The sequence below is a fragment of the Culex quinquefasciatus genome, chromosome 3, assembly GCF_015732765.1.
Source record: "Culex quinquefasciatus strain JHB chromosome 3, VPISU_Cqui_1.0_pri_paternal, whole genome shotgun sequence".
NCBI classification, from domain to species: domain Eukaryota; kingdom Metazoa; phylum Arthropoda; class Insecta; order Diptera; family Culicidae; genus Culex; species Culex quinquefasciatus.
In genome coordinates, this window is record NC_051863.1 from 173,550,484 (window position 1) to 173,568,846 (window position 18,363).

The following is an 18,363-nucleotide window of genomic DNA, read 5'->3' on the forward strand; positions in this document are numbered from 1 at the left end:
CATTCCAGTTCTAAAACAAGCCATCACCAGTCTGCGCAAAACAGCCTGATGCCTAAAAGTGCGCCAAATATAGAGCAATATCTGTGGTGCTCTCCCGCTCTCTCATTTATTCATGCTCTCAACGTGCTGTCAACGCGCTGGCTTGTTTACCTTTTGCATGCAGCTCCCTGGAGAGCTGAGCGAGCTAAGTCGGCTGGGGGTTGGGGTGGCATTTCGCTCTCTCCCAAAATGCTCTCAGTTCACGCTCTCAGATTGAACCAGATTTACCAACACATCGATACTGCCGCTGCGTATGAATAGGAAGCTCTTTACATGTGTTGATTTTTTCTGTATGGAGATTTTTTCCCCGACGTTCAAAGGGTCGGTGTTGAACGCGACGAGCATTTGCGCGTGGCCCGCTAGGCTGGCTCGCTTTGGTATTGGTGGGTTGTAAAGAGAGGTAAAAGAGTAAAGGGTGGCGGGCCAAAGCTTTTTCGGTGCATGCAGCGCTGCTGAACATAGGGCGTTGATTTTGCTAACGTATATTCAAACAAAAATTGTAATTGTATGTTGCTGATTTAAAAAGCACCACGGCACATAAATAAAAAAAATATCCGCTTGAAATCGGCTACCTGTTCAAAGAACAGCTTGAACAGGTGGACGAGTCGCCTCTGCTGATGGGCTACATATTTCAAGGTGTAATATTACATGGAATTTCATAAAATAATGCTAATTTTATTTTACTCCCAGGCCTTTTACACGCAGCTGGATTACTACTTTATTTGCTGTTATTTTTGAATGACAAAACGGCCTATGTCATTTGAAAATAACAGCGAAAGCAAGTAATCTAGATTTAGATCTTATCAAAACTAATACAACCTCCAAGCAAACAAGTTGTTTTTCAGATAGTTTCTTCAAAAAGTATCTATTTTTTGTAATAAAAGTAGTTCCAAAGCAAAACTTGAACAGCATCCCCTTCAAGACGGACATAAAACCCACAGTAGCGTACAAATCACGTTCTCATAAAATTTTAAGTAAACCGTGATAACGTTAAACTCTTTCTAACCATTTGTGCACACATCGCTGCTGCACACTCAATTCCTCCTAATCGCTCGCCAGCCAGTGTGCCACATCTCTCGAAGCGGAACGAAAACAATTTCCCAATCCCCGGCAACCCTGCTGCAAATCCGAGCAAACTGGCAACTTTTTAGCATTCATAGCACATCATTTCCTCCCCCCTCACACTCCCACGACGACGACGACGCGCCAAAGCCAATAAAATGTGACATCTTGGTTGGAAAAACACACCACCTCCGAACAGGGGGGAACCCCTGCTGACTTTGTTACCACACGCTGATTATGAAAAAATATTTATTTAAATGCCACTGCCGTAAACATAACTTTTCGTTTTATTACTTTTATTGGATTGATAATGCGCACCTTTTTCTTATTTCCATACGTGCAAAGTTTGCTTTCAACATCACACACAAAAAAAGAAATAGCACATTCCAAGAAGCTCACATTTGTTGCCGGTAGATGGCGCAAAAGCGTCCAAACGCCCGAAGGTAGACTTGCCGCATTTTCTCGTGATTATTATGGCAGGCAAGATTTGAGGTTTCCGTGTGTGGGGTGGTTCCAAGAATGGGCTGAACTCAATTGGGCGAATGAAACATCGTTACATAACTAAGGCTTTGTTATACGCGTTATGGTTTGGGAAGTCGTTACGCGTGGTGATTTTTTGGAATTTATCGATTATTCACAAATTAAGCTTGTATTTGATATTTTGTGTAAAATTCGAGGGAAAGGTATTTGCCGCCAAAGTTTTTCTATATTTTATTTTTATTTGTCGTGTTAAAAGATCAATTCAGTCTAATTTATGTAAAACGGGGGACTTTGATAGGTTCCGTAAAATAAAAAGTACAAATTTGACCATGGTAGAGAAGTGTTGAACTGTAGAGAGCTGTTCAAGAAAAGTTTTCATTAAATTTTGAATAGTTTGAATAGTTAGTTAACTATAATTAAGAAAATGTTGATATTTTCAAAGTGTCAAGATTTTCTCAAATACCATGATTAGGAATCGGAAATCGGGATGCCTTTTCGGATTGTTTGGAAAATTTACCGTTAGCAGAAGGTAAAAAAAGTTTGAAACAAATAAATATTACAGTCATGCCTTGGTTTTGCACCGTACATGTGGGATGCAAAATTGAGGCGTGCATAACTGGGGCACAGTGCTAATGGGATTTTGGCTAAATGGGAGACATTAGCTATAATCTTGTGAAAAATCATCCAAACATTAAAAAATTACAGTGTTTTATAATCGGAATGATGTCAGTTATCCATTGCAATTACAATTACATAAAAAAAAATCTCAAAAATACGTGTTTTTCTTGAATTTTGAAAATCCATTTTTTTTCTCGAAAGAATACTTAAAATGATTGATTTAGATTTTTGGGTATCAAATGATTGGGATTTTTCAAACATTTCTATACTAATAATATTTTTTTTGTGAAATACTCAAAGTTTTCACAAAACTACGTATTTCCGTAAAAATAATCAAAATATCAGTGTTTTCAATATGAATATCAAATGATCGGATTTTTTTTATAAATTTTGATAGTAATAATATTTGTTGTGAAATACTCAAATTTTTCAAAAAACTACGTTTTTTTGAAAAAATTCTGAAATTCTGGGTGGAATTTTTTCTTACCTTTTTATAGCAATAATATTTTTTTGTAAAATACTCAAAATTTTCTTAAAGCTACGTCTTTTTGAAAAAAAAATCCTAACATTTAGTTTTTTTTTTCAAAATGGGTACAAAATGATTGGGATATTTTGAACATTTCGACAGTTTTTTTAAGATACTCAAAATTTTCACAGAACTACGTATTTAAAAAAATACACAATATTTCAGTGTTTGGACAAAACTGAATATTTTTTTTAAATACGTTGTTTTGTAAAAAAAATCTTTTATTAATATTGAAATGTATGAAAAATCCCGATCATTTGCTACCCACTGTATAAAAAAAAGAATTTTTAGTATTTTTTTCGAAAATATATAATTTTGTGAAATTTTCACTAACTAGGGAATGACTGAATGTGTTTTTGAATTATAATTCAAAAAAAAATCTTCAAATTTTTAGGCATTTTCAGTAGAACGAATTTCATATAAGTTGTGAAACAAATTATTCATGCTTTGAATTATGTTTAAATTGCTATATAAATCCATAATTTTATAAACAAAACTATAACTATTATATGTGTTTTGTGAAAAAGCTTATAAATGTAGTTAAATAAAACTAAAAATTGTTTTTTTACTTAAAAACTAAATTACCAACCTTAAACATTACTTTTACAGTATAAAGTGATGTTATTAACAAAAGAATAGTGGAAATAATTAAAATCTGAAGTTTTTTTTAAAAAGGTCCAATAATCTAAATTTTCAGTTTTTGCTTTTTAGGTGTTTTTTAATACCCCTGACTCAAGGCGATTTCAAAAACACCCAAATTATTGGACCTTTAAAAAAACTCCTACATAATAATATGATAGTTTTTAATATCCCTGACTCAAGGTGGTTCTAAAAACAAGTATAGTACTCTCGATTGCAACGTTGGTTTGTTAAAATTTCAACATAGTTTTTACGGCTTTTATTCCACGTTTTTCGAAAATCTCGATTTTTTTAGTCACAAAAACGCCATCTTTTGAGCTTTGACCCAAATTGGTAATTTGGCAGTGTGGCCAGCAAAATTACCAATTTGGGTCAAAGCTCAAAAGATGGCGTTTTGTGACTTAAACTTATTTAAAAATGGTTATTTTTCGCCATCTAATTTTGCGTATGAACAGGCAAATAAAAACCGGATTTTTTTTTTAAGAGTATTACTATTTTGCTGAGATGTCCTAAATAATATACCTACAACTTTTCCGAAAACATCAAATTGATCAGAAAATTTGTTCTGTGATTTTTTGAATATTTTAATGGCCTTTTTGTATGGATTGCTGCCAAAATTGTATGGAACTAACAGAAAAAGTATACTCAAAGTTTCATCCATCTTAAAAATACAAAAAATAAATTAAAATAAAGCTGATTCTTGAGAAATTTGCTCAGCTGTAAAAATCATTTATTATATGTTTAAGGTGAAACGGGACGCCAGTTCTTGCACAAGGTGTTCAACTTAAATAAATTTCTGAACTGTAGGGGAGAGTGGGGAGACTTGATCCCCGGGGAGACTTGATCCCAAGCCTGTATCTCTTCAGCATGTGGGTAAAACAATTAGCTTTGTTCTAGAAAGTTGTGCGAAATTGACTAAAACTCATTGTAGAAAACAAAGAAAAAAATTAAAAAATGTTTAGATTGAGTTACACACATTTTTCTAAAAAGTGCTGCAAAAAACTTCCAAGAGATCTTTTTTCTTTGTTTTGATAAGTATAGAAAACACTCAAAAATTATTCAAAAAAAATATTTTTTGTACATGAATTGTTTGATAAACATATCAACTCCAAAACCCTTACGCATTTGACGTTAAATTTATCGTCATACTATTTTTACAATCAATTGTTTAAAAAAGTGCGTTTAGGGAGACTTGATCCCAGCATTTTTACAGTCACTGGAATCAGCCTCAAGATTAAATAATTTGGCTGGGGTTTCGTACATAGTTTCCTTTAGTATAGTTGTACATAACTAACTGCAGTTTGAACCATTTTTCAAAAGTTTTGTAAACAAAAATTACCAGCTTTTGTAAACATGCTCAATTTTGGTCTAAAAAAGAAAATTTTAAGTTTTTAAATATTTTACATGCTAAACTTGTTATATTTTGAACACAAACGTACAGGTTTAATGTGAAATTGCTGTATCTTATAGAAAATAAAAAGTTTGGATGAATAAGAAACATTATGCTTATGATTTCTTCAAAATGTTGAAAGGGGGATCAAATTACCCCCAACATTTTGAAAATGCCGGTTAAAAATATTTTTTAAAAACGCTTGGCATTATTGGAAGAGTTTATCTGATGAAATACCCTTATCAGCCAAACATAGTTGAATGTTTAAGCTTTCAATTCATGCAAAAAGATCATAGTTTTGTGAGAAATTGACAGAGTTGCGATACAAAAAAAGGGGATCAAGTCTCCCCACTCTCCCCTACAGATTGCCTGCTATCTTTAAATCTATTGTCTTCAACAAATCTGTACAAGACTTTTATTTTGATTTCATGCCTTTTAAAAAAAAAATTACAGATGGTATCACAAATTGCTGCATACATTGTAAGAGTCAACCCACATATCAATAAATTCATGAAAATAACGGGTTTTCTAATTTGTTACGATATATTTTGAGGTGGGGTCTTAAAATTTAAAATATTAAAAGCTTTTCAAAATAATCTTTGTGATTAAAAACATCAAAATTAACGTTATTCAATTTATGCTAAATAGTTTACAACCGATTGTACGTAAGTTTTCCAATACAAATATTCATTTTTTTTTTTGCTGACCAGTCTTTCGAAGAAATTTTAAATAAATGGCTTCACGTGGTTCGATAACGATAATCGTTATCGTTATCATAAAGACATGTCTATGTTTAGACAGTGTCCATCCAAGAAAATATATTTCAGAAGTTAAAATTCTTTCTCATCAGTAGGGACATCAGCTTGGATCATAGTCCAAAGTTATAGTCTTTAAATTTTTTTAATTTTTATATTTTTTCATCAAATCCTGGGTTTTTAATTCAAAATCTCATTACATAAAGTTTAAACCAATTCAAAGTTAAGCCGATAAACAAATTGTAAAAAATAACTAAGTTTTTATAATGCAAACTATTCAAAAACATTCGACATTTATTGATTTATATCCTTTTAGAGGAAACTGTTTACACATTCCATGCATTTACATATTCTACCAATTTGCCCCCTGGGAGCTTTGGACTGCAAATTGACAATTTTATGGATTCAATGTGGCGCAAAAAAATCTCATCCCGGGGTGCGAGTTTCCACCACGTTTAGAGGGATATTGCATCAATATTTTTTTTTACCATTTTTCAACTCGAACGAAATTTCTTCGTCCAAATATCCCACAGGGCACTTTCCATATCGACGACGACGTTTTCGCACACTATTTCTCCAAAAGTGAAGCCAATTTATTTTTCAAGTGTCGCGCTGCCAAGCAAAGTCCCTGGAAATGGGATGACGTCCCATTTCAACGTTACAATTCCCCATTTGCTTTCGGGATTTTCGGGAACAAACATCCTGCTCACACATTCTTCCACAGATAGCAAGTAACCTTTGAGAAGGAAAAGCTTCCTTCTCATTCTTTTTTGGGGGCACCTCTTCGAGGGCCATCGTTATTCAATAAGGAGGGAAACTCAATTTCCTTCGATTTTCGTCGTCCTGACTCCCTTTCGTCTCGACGGTCCAGGTTTCGAGATCGCCGATAGGCCGCTGGCGGGCTCCCAGCTGCTACCCAGCCTGCCAGGGAAATCCGAGAATATTGAATCAACCTGGGCTGACACACACACGGAGTCGGAAAAATTTAGCAATCCAATCGGAAGCGTGCCGATTGGAATGTCCTCGACGATTTTCGGCGGCGGCGGCGATGGGACTCCCAACTTGGTGAGGCCATTAGGCCCCGACGAGAGCAATTGGAAATTTGAGCAGCCCCGGAAATGGTCCATTCATGAGTAATCTTGGAGCTATTTTTTGCGCATCTCTTTCCGTATTAGGAGGCGTTTTTTTTTTCTTGAGAAGGAGAGCAACGTGCTTTCCACTACCCGGCGAAAGGTGTTTGGAAAGCCGAAAAGTAATTTGGGGCCCGACCCTTATCCGCTCTGGCTGGGACTTACGAGACTTAGTTGGGAGAATCAATTAGCTTTTCCGTAAGGGGAGGAGGGGGAATGAAGGTACGGTTCATCAGGATGAGTCCGTTTCGCGTCGACTGGCGTTAAATTAAGCGTGAAACAATTTCCAGGACGGCTGTATCGCACTTTAACAAGTCCATTTTATTTTTAAAAATTCAAGAAATTTGTTGAAGTCACAAACGGACAAGCGGAATCGCAATCGCACCTCCTACAAACCCACAAAACTCAAATGTGACTCACAAATTTGCCGTCAAAATCACGTTCCATTTCTCTACAGATTAAGTTGTGCGCACTAATCGTCCTTTTGCATTAGACGAGAGAAGAAAATGCCAGCAGCAATTGGATATTATGCGTTTCGTCCTTCGTTTGCCTATTGTTACTACTATTGGGGGGAAAAAAGAAGAAGAAAACCCATTTGGCAGCTGCTGCTGGCCGGATTTTGGACTTCCTTTGTTTGGCCAGAAGACATGGTCCAGATTTTGGGGGCCTACCAACGGGGGCGACGACGAAGGCATGCAATGAAGCCGTAACGATAACGATTGATGTAATGATGGCCTACGATATGGCGGCCATTAGGATGGCAATTGTGCTGAAGTATTCAGTTTTTTTTCCCGCAGAAAACTTTTGCTTGAAAATACCAAATCTATGGCCATTTCGCTGCCGGACTTTTCCGATCAACTAACAATTTTGAAGGTTTGGCAAACCTTCCTTGAAATCATATTTCAATAATATTTCATATTAAAGACATTTAAATACATTTATACTTAAATCTGTGGACTTGTAAACAGAATAATCCTTCTATAATTTTTTCATTCAGTCGTATCTCATGCATTTTTTTTGTATATTCATTCAATGATAAAAATCTGTGCATCGATTGTTGGTCTTTTCTTGTTTGGCTGTAAAAAATCATTTTTTCTGAAAAGTAATGCAATTTTGAAGCATTATTTTAGAAAATTTCTTGCCTTGTTTTAAGTACTCGCAAATCGACTTTTACTTTTGCTATTTTGTGCCATTATTAATTTTTTTTCATGCAAAGCTTCATACAATTTGATGAGCTGGTCTGACAAACTGGGCCTGTTAATATTCGAAAATATGTATTTTGTTCAAGGTTATGATAAGGAATTTTCAGGAAAAAAGAGGGCGGTAAATTTTTTTTATTTCACATTTCATTTATTTCACTTTTTGTCGCTCAAAGTTGATTTCACATTATCATTTTTTTTTAAATGACATTAAAAATTGCATTTTATGCGCAAGAGTTTAGGATGGTTCAAAATCTGGTACCGAAGAATTCTAGAGTTGTTTTTATAAAGGTCCAATAAACCAAATTTTCAGTTTTTGCTTTTTGGGTGTTTTTTAATACCCCTGACTCAAGGCGGTTTCAAAAACACCCATAAAGCAAAAACAGAAAATTTGGTGTATTGGACCTTTAAAAAAAAACTCCAGAATTGCATTTTTGAAAAAAATAATAAGTTTAAGGAATCAAATTATTGTCAAACTAAATTTCTAAAATTCTTTTTGGATATAAAATTAAATTTGCAATGCCTGAACATTTTTTTTTTTTTGATTAAGTGTACCTTTGTTATGTTATAAGCGATTTAGAGTGAATTTTTCTGCAATTTAAAAATACTTTATAAAGGCAAAACACTCCTGCAAATAGCTGGGAAAATTCCTAAATTTTGTAATATAAATTTTTTTTCTGCGTCATCTAATCTAATCCTTTATTTCTTAACTTGCGATACCTCGTAAACTATTGTTTAGATTTAAAAAAATAAAACATTTGTGAAATTTTAAGCTCTTTTACAATAAAATAATAATTAAGAAATTCAAAAATCTAGCCCATCATTTGAAAATGTCCAAAATAAGTGTTTTAAGTTCTTTTTTAAAGGTTGTTTTTTGAGTTGAGTTTTATAGTTTTTATTAAAAGGGCAGAAAACTTCCCAAAAGATTCATTTTTAATATTATAAGTCGAACCAATAGTTGCCCAGATATCGCAAGTTGAAAAATGATGGCTGATTTGATAATACACATTTTCACAAAAAAATCTTCGATCAACAAAGTCGGAAATGAAAAATATGTATGAGATTTTTTCCAAGCCTTTCCAGGCGATTTTTCTTTAGGAAGTATTTTCAATCTACAAAAAATTTTCACTATTCGAAATATTTCTCCTTATAATGCCTATGTATTCTGAAAGTCATTTTCGATTGCATTTTTTTTAACATAAAAAAAATCGTTTTTTTAATTGCTTGTTGTATTTTTGAGATTTTTCATCAATATTTTTTTTTGTTTTATCTCTGATACCAGATTTTGTAACATTCTAATCTGTAACGCAGACGGAATCGACGTAACACCTTATAATGTGGCCCTCTTAAACCTTGCGGTTTCGTCAACGGATCCACAGGCGTGTATCGTTCTTTTTGCGACAAGACTCCGCCTCCCGGGTCTCCTAAGTATGAAGGTATGGGCACGGGGAGAGGGCACCGAATACCTATATTTACACTTAGAATTTTTTGCGTCCGCCCCGGGATTCGAACCGGCAACCTCTGGATTGTGAGTCCAATGCGCGGTCCGTAACGCAGATGTCTTTTTTAATCCCCTAAAACAGATCGAAAAATCGAAAATTTAAGAAAAAATATCGTATTTTGGAAATTTAACATTCAGGCCGATGCAATTATTTTTCAAAGTTTTTGTCCCTCGGCTCTGGCCGTGATCACGGTAGAGAGGGGGGAGGTTGGGGTAAAAATATACAAACATTTGAATAACAAGCTATAGTTTCAACATTTGAATTGCAAAAATGCAATATTTGATTCCCTATAAAATCAAAAAATGCTGTTTTAAATATTTCATCACCGCCATTTTGGCCGCCATCTTGGATTTAAAAATTATAAATTACGTGTTCGCATAAATGTCCCATATGCAAAAACAGCAAGCTGAGAAAAACGCAATTGAAGTTTGTCCCACACAAACTTCGCAAAAAAAATCTGGATTTCCTCCTGATTTTTAGAACAAAGTACTGGATGTTGTAGGCTTTTCTGGAAAGGCACATGATTTTGAACCCAACTGCATCAATAACTCAAAAACGATGAAGATGCATATGGGACATTTATGCGATCATGGGCTGTTTTGGGGTCATACTAAAGCTCAACAATCGAAATTAAGGCATCGAAAAAAGTTTTTGGTGATTCGATTATCCAATGTTTCGATTATTCGAAGTGAGAGATTTTGCCAAGGCCTTCGTATAATCGAGTCAACTAAACATCGAAAATTTTCAAAAATCTAAAGATTTTAAAAATAGTGCAAACATGGGGTGACAAAAACTTTAAATAAAATTTGTACCAGCCTTATTGATAAAAAATCATTTCGGCGTTTTGTTTTGCGTATAAATTACCTAAAAATTCGCCCTAGACATCAAATCGATTAGAAAATTCCTTCGCAACAATAATTCACCAATTTTCACGACAATCCGTTCTCCCAAAAAACCCAAGCATTCATCGGACGCTTCAAACCAGCAAGTCTCGCTCCGTCGAAACTCATAACTTTGATCGAAATAAATTGAAATTTATTGACCCGATAAAGTGAAGAACCGTGTAACGGTGCCCCGGGCCAGCCCGACAGTTTTTGCCTCATCACCGGAAATAGTCCCAGAAACCAGGGGACGACCGAGTACGGTCGGGGTCCAGCTGGCCAAAGAAAGGTCTTTATTTTGAACATCGCCACCAGCATGACTGGTGGGACTCTGTGGCTTCCAACGGGGGAATACATCACACATCACAGCAGCAGCAGCACTAATGTTGATAGTGATTTAGAACCTGTGAAGCGATGATGACCGATCGCCCGACTCGGCTCGTCAGCAAAGGAAGTGGCCATTTTCCAAACACCGCACACATATGGAACTATGTATGTGTATGTGTGTGCTTCGTCGTCGTTATAAATATGATGAATTATTCAGCACGATTGCTGCCCGCTCCCTTTGGAAGGTTCCCGGAATTTTGCATAAAGGCTCACACACCCGTAAGCTTCCAGCCGGAGCATCACCATGGAAACCGTCCGGTGGGGGTAGTTTGAACCAAAAAACTAACACCCCATCGCTCGCAAGCTATACCCGGAACGAGCCGTGTGGTTCAATTTCTGGCCAACTGGGCGGAAGTAATGCGATTACACAGAGCGAACTCGCTCTCCTCTGTATCGAGGAAGATTCTTTCCAGCACACTGATGATGTGGGACCTTAAGCCTTTACCCACCACCGGCACTGCCAGTCTGCTGTCCTGCGGAGATCAATCTCCAGGAATAGATCGGACCAGCTGGTGTATGTGTGTGTGTGCTTCCTTCTTCGAAGGAACATGCTAATGCGATTAACTCCGGAGATGGGGGTTGTAATTAAAAGGAATATTATAATAGTTTCATACTGCTCTACCCCTTTTCCTCAAAACCTTGTACACGTACATGCAACGTATTATGCAATATTGATCAGCAGGATGAAACTGATGATGGTGCGGAAAGTAATGAGAATTTAATTCCCAAGCCCAAAAGCTCGTGGAACAATGCACTAGCTGATGATGATGATGCTGTTATGGACTCGGACATACACACACCAGGTCGTCGTGGTCAATTATTGAAATTTTAATCGAAATTGTTTGCCAGTTAGTGGTGCTGGGCTGAGTTTCCCGGCGCGTTAAGGTTTGACGGATGCAATCGTGTATGCATGCAAATACTGGTTTTCATAATTTATTGCGGGGAATGAGCCGATTGGTTACTGGAATAATTTATTTGCTGGAAAGTGCAATCGCGACTTAGAGCTAGACGAATTGGACAGGAATTGGTAATATATGAACTTGGTTGTGGAAAGTAGGATTTATTTAGTCCAGCAACAAATGGTTTACAATGTTAAAATACGAAACATTCGTGAAATGTTCCGATCTTTTCGAATACAATATTTTCAAAATTTTAAATCAATACTAACATTTCAAAAGGTCCAAACATTCAATATTACGCACTTTCAAAATGTTAGTTTTGGTTTAAAAAAATTTAAAATATTTTTTTCCGAAAAGATCAGAAAATCACCATTGTTTCATATTTTAACATTGTTAATCGGACCATTATTTGCTGAGATATCGACATTAGAAAATGGTGGGTTGCTGGGGGAGACTTTGAAAACATCAATTTTCCAGTTTTTAAACCTTTGCATGGCAATATCTCAGCAACTAAGGGTCGTATCAACAAAGTTCTAAAAAGCAAAATATAGAGAATTTTCTCAGCCTTTCAAAAATATTTTTTTCAAAAGTTGGCAAACATGTGCACTAATTAAAAAAAATGAAAAACTGCGACTATTTTCAAAAAGTTACCTAAAAATGGATTCAACTTGAGAACGGTGCACTTTATCAAAATTTCACTTAAGTACATTTTGATTGCAAATTTTATTTTACATCGAAAAATGTAGTTAAAATATTTTTGCGACCAATATTTTGATTCTTTGAAAAATCAGTATTGATTAAAAAATTCATAACTCGGTCAAAGATTTTTTGTACAGCCTGGAAATTTCTGAAAAGTTGGCATTTGATGTCCTTTAAAACATATAAAAAAAAATGAAAAAAATTAAATGTTTTTTTGCAAATCAAGTTTTAGTGAAAAAAAAAAAATCAAATAAAAAATCACCAAATTTTTTTTACCGTGTATAATTTTTTTTCAGTGTAGTCCGTATCCATACCTACAACTTTTCCGAAGACACCAAATCGATCAAAAAATTCCTTCGAAAGAAACAGATTTTTTTTAATTTTCATGCATCATTTTTGTATGGACAGCTGCCAAATTTGTATGGAAAATTATATGGACCAAATAATGATGCAAAATGGCTTCTTTGGGCATACAAAAGGCATCAAAAAAGGTTCAGCCGGTTTAAAAAACACAAAAATAAAAATTGAAGAAAAAAACGATTTCGTAGAGAATTGCTCAAAAGCAAAAATGTTCAGGAAGAAATTGCCTACAAAATGATGGTATTGGTTTTGGTGGCATTTCTTTTTAGATGTTTTTTTGAGAGAAAGACGTGATAATTCTAGGCAAAAAAAAACATTTTTCCAACTTCAACAACGAAAAAAATCTAAACGTGTTTTGAATTTTTTTGTTGTTCTATTAACATTGTTCCTGAGGCAAAAACCTTAAGAATTCCGGATAAGCTCGAAGGTTTCCGTAACAAATTTGCAAAAATGTATGAGGATAAGCAAAAAAACCTAAATTCTACGGAAAGGTTGCGTTCAATGTGATTATTGTCACGAAAAATGCCATTAAAAAAAACAACTTGGTCCAAGACCGCAAAACGATCCAAGTTAACCCTGACCCTAGCGATTCAATGAAGACGTTTTTGCATGAAATGATTTTTTTTTCGCCAAATTTAATGTTCTATAGCGACCCTTAAACCTTAACCGATTTGGCTTAAAATTGGCACAGTTACTTATTTTTACCTGAAGAATCGAGCCAAGAGGCCTGATGACATTTTTTGTTGTCACCCTAGCCAACATTCGTGTTTTTATTTTTAACATTTAGAAATTATTTAAAATAAATCAAAATTCATTTTCAATTTTTGATATCCCGGAAACTATTGGTCCAATTATTAAAAATTAGGATTATGTGATTTTCCAATCTTTGGTATAAAATTATTTGAAAATTTCAAAAATTATGCCAATTTACAAATTTTGAAAAAGATATCTTTGTGATTCTGAAGTTTCCTTTTTTTGGGTTTTTGGACATTTAGTTTTTGTGCAAAGCAAATTTATATAATAAAAATAAAAAAAAAAACAAACAAAAAAAATTAAATTGAAATTACAATGAAAAAAAAAAAAACAAAAAAATTGGCGATACTAAACTTCGAAAATTTTAAAAATTCAAAAGATGTTTAAATCAACCCAATCAAGATTTGAAACGCAGGGGAATGCATTTTGAATCAATTTCAGCAGATAGCATTTAAATTTCTGTTGAAATTTTGAAGTTTTTTGAAAAAATATTTTTTCTGCCCCCTGATTTTCGGGCCAATTTTGAAGGGGGTGGAGGGAGGGGGTGACAAAAACTTTAAATAAAATCAAGGGTCTTGATTTTCGGTTCAATGAACAGAAACCACTCACTCATCGCCTATCAATTCGTCGCCTATTCCAGCCCGCTAGCATTCATGAGCGAATGATAGTCGCAAGCAGCTAGCGAGTGGCTCGAACTGTTCACTCAGCGAACAAATACATCGTGAAAATATTTGCCTACTCCGTCGCTCGACGACACTCACACACTACCATGCTCAGCGAAGAGCCATTCTCACAAAATGCCAGCGCGGCAGTCTTTTTGTCTCCGGGCCCTCAGTTTGCCATCAATTTGATTTTTTCTTGGTGGAAGTTTTTTTGAATGGTGTCTATAATGTTATGAAATCAAAATAAATGCACAATTTAATTGATAACATTGATTTTAGGCAACCCAAATCAATGAGTATAACGCAGCGCATCATAGAAAAAAATGTGTTCAGTTCAGAGTGATCGGCGACGTTCGGCCTGCCTGAGCCGTTCGGAGACTGAGCCGATCAGAGAGAGAAGGAGAGTAGAAAAAGAGTGTTCGTGAGCGAATGGTGTGGAAATGACAAACGGTAGGAATTCATCAGGGCAGTATCGCGTCGCCTGCTATTTGTGCTCGCGAATGGAGTGGTTGAATTTGAGCAATCAGGACCCTTGAATAAAATTTGTACCAGCCTAATTTATCAGAAATTGCATTTTTTTGTGAAAATGCAATTTTTGTGGAAAATTCTAACAATAATTTGTTTTTTTTTTTTGGTTTTTTTAATTTAAATTTCAACGGAGCGTTTGGTACGGTATGTCCACGCCTCCTTCCTCCCCTCTAGATTCTGTGAAATGTGATCCGTTCACAGAATCCTCTCTGTGGTAAACACAACGCAGTAGGGCTGGCCGCTTTAATTTTCATGTAATCGAGTGTTCTCAGATGTAATGCAATTAGGCCGTTGCAAATATTTTTTGAAGTTTATTTCCCTCGGCTCTAACAAAAAAAAATAAAAATATAAAAATTAAATTACAAGCATAGGTTTAAACATTTGGGTGAAAAAATGTTTTAAAATGCATTTACACGCGTCCATTGGCCTCCAACCATTAGTTTTCAAAATATCGATGTGTTGACGGAAATTTTTTTTTCGCGAAAAAAAAACTTTTCGCACATTGATATTTCATGAAAATTTAAAATGTCTTCAAAGGAGTTCAAACATGCTAAATATGATTATAAACGCAGGAAAATGCATTTTAACTTGTTTTAGGTTGATTAAACTTTAATTTTCATTAAAATTTTGAAATTTTTTGAAAAAAAAATACATACAATTTGCACGGTTCAGTCATCTAGTTAAAAAAAATCATACAGAAGCACTAAGTATAGCTTGTTCAAACAATTCTAAAGATTTATTGAAAAATACTGAATTTTAATTAATAACAAATTGAAACATTTTTCCAATTTTAAATTTCATTAAAATCAAAGAAAAGAACAATTAAATTAGAATGCTTTTTCAAACGGTCTTATCAACATAGGAAACCCATGACATATGGGATCTTTTGAAAAAGCACTCAAAAAACAGTCTTGTTTAAAAAAATCCATGTTTTTTTAAGGTGAATCCTCGACAACAATGTTTTTAAAAGTTCTCTGAGAGAAGAAGACCACAAAATCATTTGTCATGTTGATAATTCTTGCGTATCTGAAGCCAAAATTAAAGGAAATTTGATGATTCTTTTCAAACTAGTTCATGGCTTGTGCAAGTTTCCTCTGATTTCCGTGCAAAAGTTTTCATGCTATAAATTAGTATCTTCTAATCCCACCCAGCTAATTGCCAAGATTAAGCATCAAGCCAAAGCGGAAATGGAGTTCCGCTGGCACAAAGTCACGCCTTTCACGATTTTCGGAAACGAGAGTACGGTTTACCACCTTCTACGCACGGCGTAGCAAAACTTATCCCTCCCGCAGGGATACGTGACCAATTTCCCTGAACCTACCCAACCAAAAACAAAATCAAACTTTTCCATTCAGTCGCTCACGTGTGTGCGCGCGAGCTCACGATCCACGTGTCACGCTCGACCGCGATAGCTTATCCTTAAATGCTGCTGCTACTGCTCACCTTTTTTTACACCTCAAACATCGTTCAGTAGATTAATCGTGTTATGTTTATCCCCTCTTCTAAATGGTGTTCCGGTTCTCTTTAGTAAAAGCTTTCTAGATTAACTAGCAGCGATTAGCGCGACCATATCCGTGTTGTGTAACCATCATGTAATTACAGCGTCGCTCAGAAATTGGTTCTTCGTGTTTTTTAATCCTACATCACCCGTTTCGTTCTGTTCTTTTCGTTTCACGCTACCACAAAAAAAATACAAAACTGAAAAATTACGACACTCACTATGATTTCGTTGTGCCGTTTGCGTTGTTCCGTTTGTGCCGTTGCTATCATCAAAAAAAAAACCACTCAAAATAAAAACATTTACACAAAAAAAAAAACACACGCAACCACTTGCCGCAATATTCCACGATAAGAAGACCGAATTATTGCAGCAAACGGAACCAGAAACGCAAGTCTCAAGTGCCAACAACAGCGTCAACGCCACCAGCAGCAGCATCACCAGCAGTACGACCTCCCCAGACCCGGCTGCGGTCAGTTCCTCGATGGCCGCCGCCGCCAGCAGCAGTAGCAGTAGTCCGGGCCTGTTGACGACGGCGACCACCACAACGACGGCCTCCGGAACGGCGCTCAGTACGGTCGCTGCGGCCCAACTGGCCAGCCAGGTTGCCGCCCAGCAGCAACAGCAACAACAGCAGGCCCAGGCCCAGAGTGTGGCCGCCGCCGTTGCGGCCGCGACCGCCATGGCCGAATCCAAAGCGCAGCCAAAGCGACTACACGTGTCCAATATTCCGTTCCGGTTTCGGGACCCGGACCTGCGGTCCATGTTTGGGGTGAGTAAACCTTTTTTCAAATGGTTTTCTTTTTGCGAGGGAAAGTTACAGATCTCAATGCCATTCTTGTAAACATAGTTTTATTCTTTAGGTAGTGGAAATTAACAAAAATTGTCATTGAACATTCTAGATAAAAAAAAAAATCCAAGCTTCCCTGCGCCGTGCGGTACACGCGGTTCACTTGTCCCTCGGGTTTGCTTTGCGCCTGCTTTGTTCGGTTTACACCCGTACCCGACTCACACGAACCGAGGGTATTTTGGTTCATCGTACCAGCGCACCACGACACTCTCGGTTCGCCGCGTCGGTTTTGTGTCTGGCACTCACCCATGGCATGAACCCGGTGTATGAACCAAGGTGCTTCACTCGGCACGAGCCGAGGTACGTGCCGTGGTATGCGCTGGCGGTACAAAACGGGTTCAATACCACGGCGCGTACCACAGCACGCTGGGTTCATGCCATGGGTGAGTGCCAGACACAAAACCGATGGGGCGAGCCGAGAGTGCCGTGGTGCACTGGTACGATATACCAAGATACCAATACACAAATGGGTTCAGGCACGTACCGAAGCTAGAAAACCAAACCCGCGGTGTGCGTTGGCACTGGCGCATGGGAAGCTTGAAAAAATCAAATAACAGTAATTCCCTACGAAAACAGCACGATTTGAATAGCAAAAGTTGTCCGATTGGTGGCCTTTGGGGTGAAATCATGGTGAAAAATGGCAAATTTCGTCGATTTTCGCAAAAAAACCACTGAATTCCTGAAAATCAAAAGAAATTTTTAAATGGTGAGCAATTCTCTCCAAAGCCTTAAATATTTTTCTGTCTATTTTGAATATCATGCGAGGGAATTTTCTCATCGCTTTATTGCCTTTGCAACTTGCATTTGTAATGATGAGGAAAATTTAGAAAATGTTACAATCAAATTTACTATTTTTAAAACAATATTATTCACAAAAAGTTCAATTCCTTAAAAAATATATCAGTTTTTCTTATTTTAAATAAAATAAATAAATAAATAGCAACCTTTGATATGAACCAGGGGTGCTCAAAGTTATTTAAAAAAATAATTACGTTATCCATGTTTCAAAGAATACAAAAATACAACTATCAGTCGGAGTTTTTTATTTGAAATTTTTGTTGTTCCTTAAAACAAGCACTCAGCTAGCAAAATCCAAACTTTGAAATATGTACTCTCCCTGTAAAGGCTTATAAAATGATCTCAGTTGAAAGGTTCTCCAAACCTCTGAACTTGGAAAAATGTAACATCCTGGAGCAGTTAGCTATTAAATTCTCATTTTTTTTTTTTTTTTTTTAACAAAATTTCAGATTCTATCAGTATTATCGATTTTAATATTTTAAGCATTTGAAAAAAAAAGTTTTCAGTTGAATGTACTTGTGTTTTCATTAAAATTTTAAAGTTTTTTTTATCTTTGGAAAATGGTGACTGATCAATTTAGGTAATTTATGAGGGGAGCGATGGTCGACAAAAACTTTGTTATGTATTTGCAACAGCCTTATTCCCTCAATTTATAATTTTGTCTGCCTGAGTCAGATGGTAGTCAATCAGTTTCGTTATCCAACTGTC

The 18,363-nt window shown here is 35.9% G+C and overlaps 1 protein-coding gene across 11 annotated transcripts in view; it reads left to right on the top strand.

The window, feature by feature from the left end:
• LOC6044582 (RNA binding protein fox-1 homolog 1) overlaps positions 1–18,363 on the top strand; it is a 520,873-nt gene that overhangs the window by 384,128 nt on the left and 118,382 nt on the right. For 8 of the 11 annotated variants that reach the window (XM_038261802.1, XM_038261801.1, XM_038261808.1 and 5 more), the window contains one exon: positions 16,363–16,779. In XM_038261802.1, the coding sequence (XP_038117730.1) occupies positions 16,363–16,779 (417 nt within the window). The remainder of the gene's footprint in view (positions 1–16,362; positions 16,780–18,363) is intronic. The other 3 variants (XM_038261805.1, XM_038261807.1, XM_038261809.1) reach the window with 2 other exon arrangements.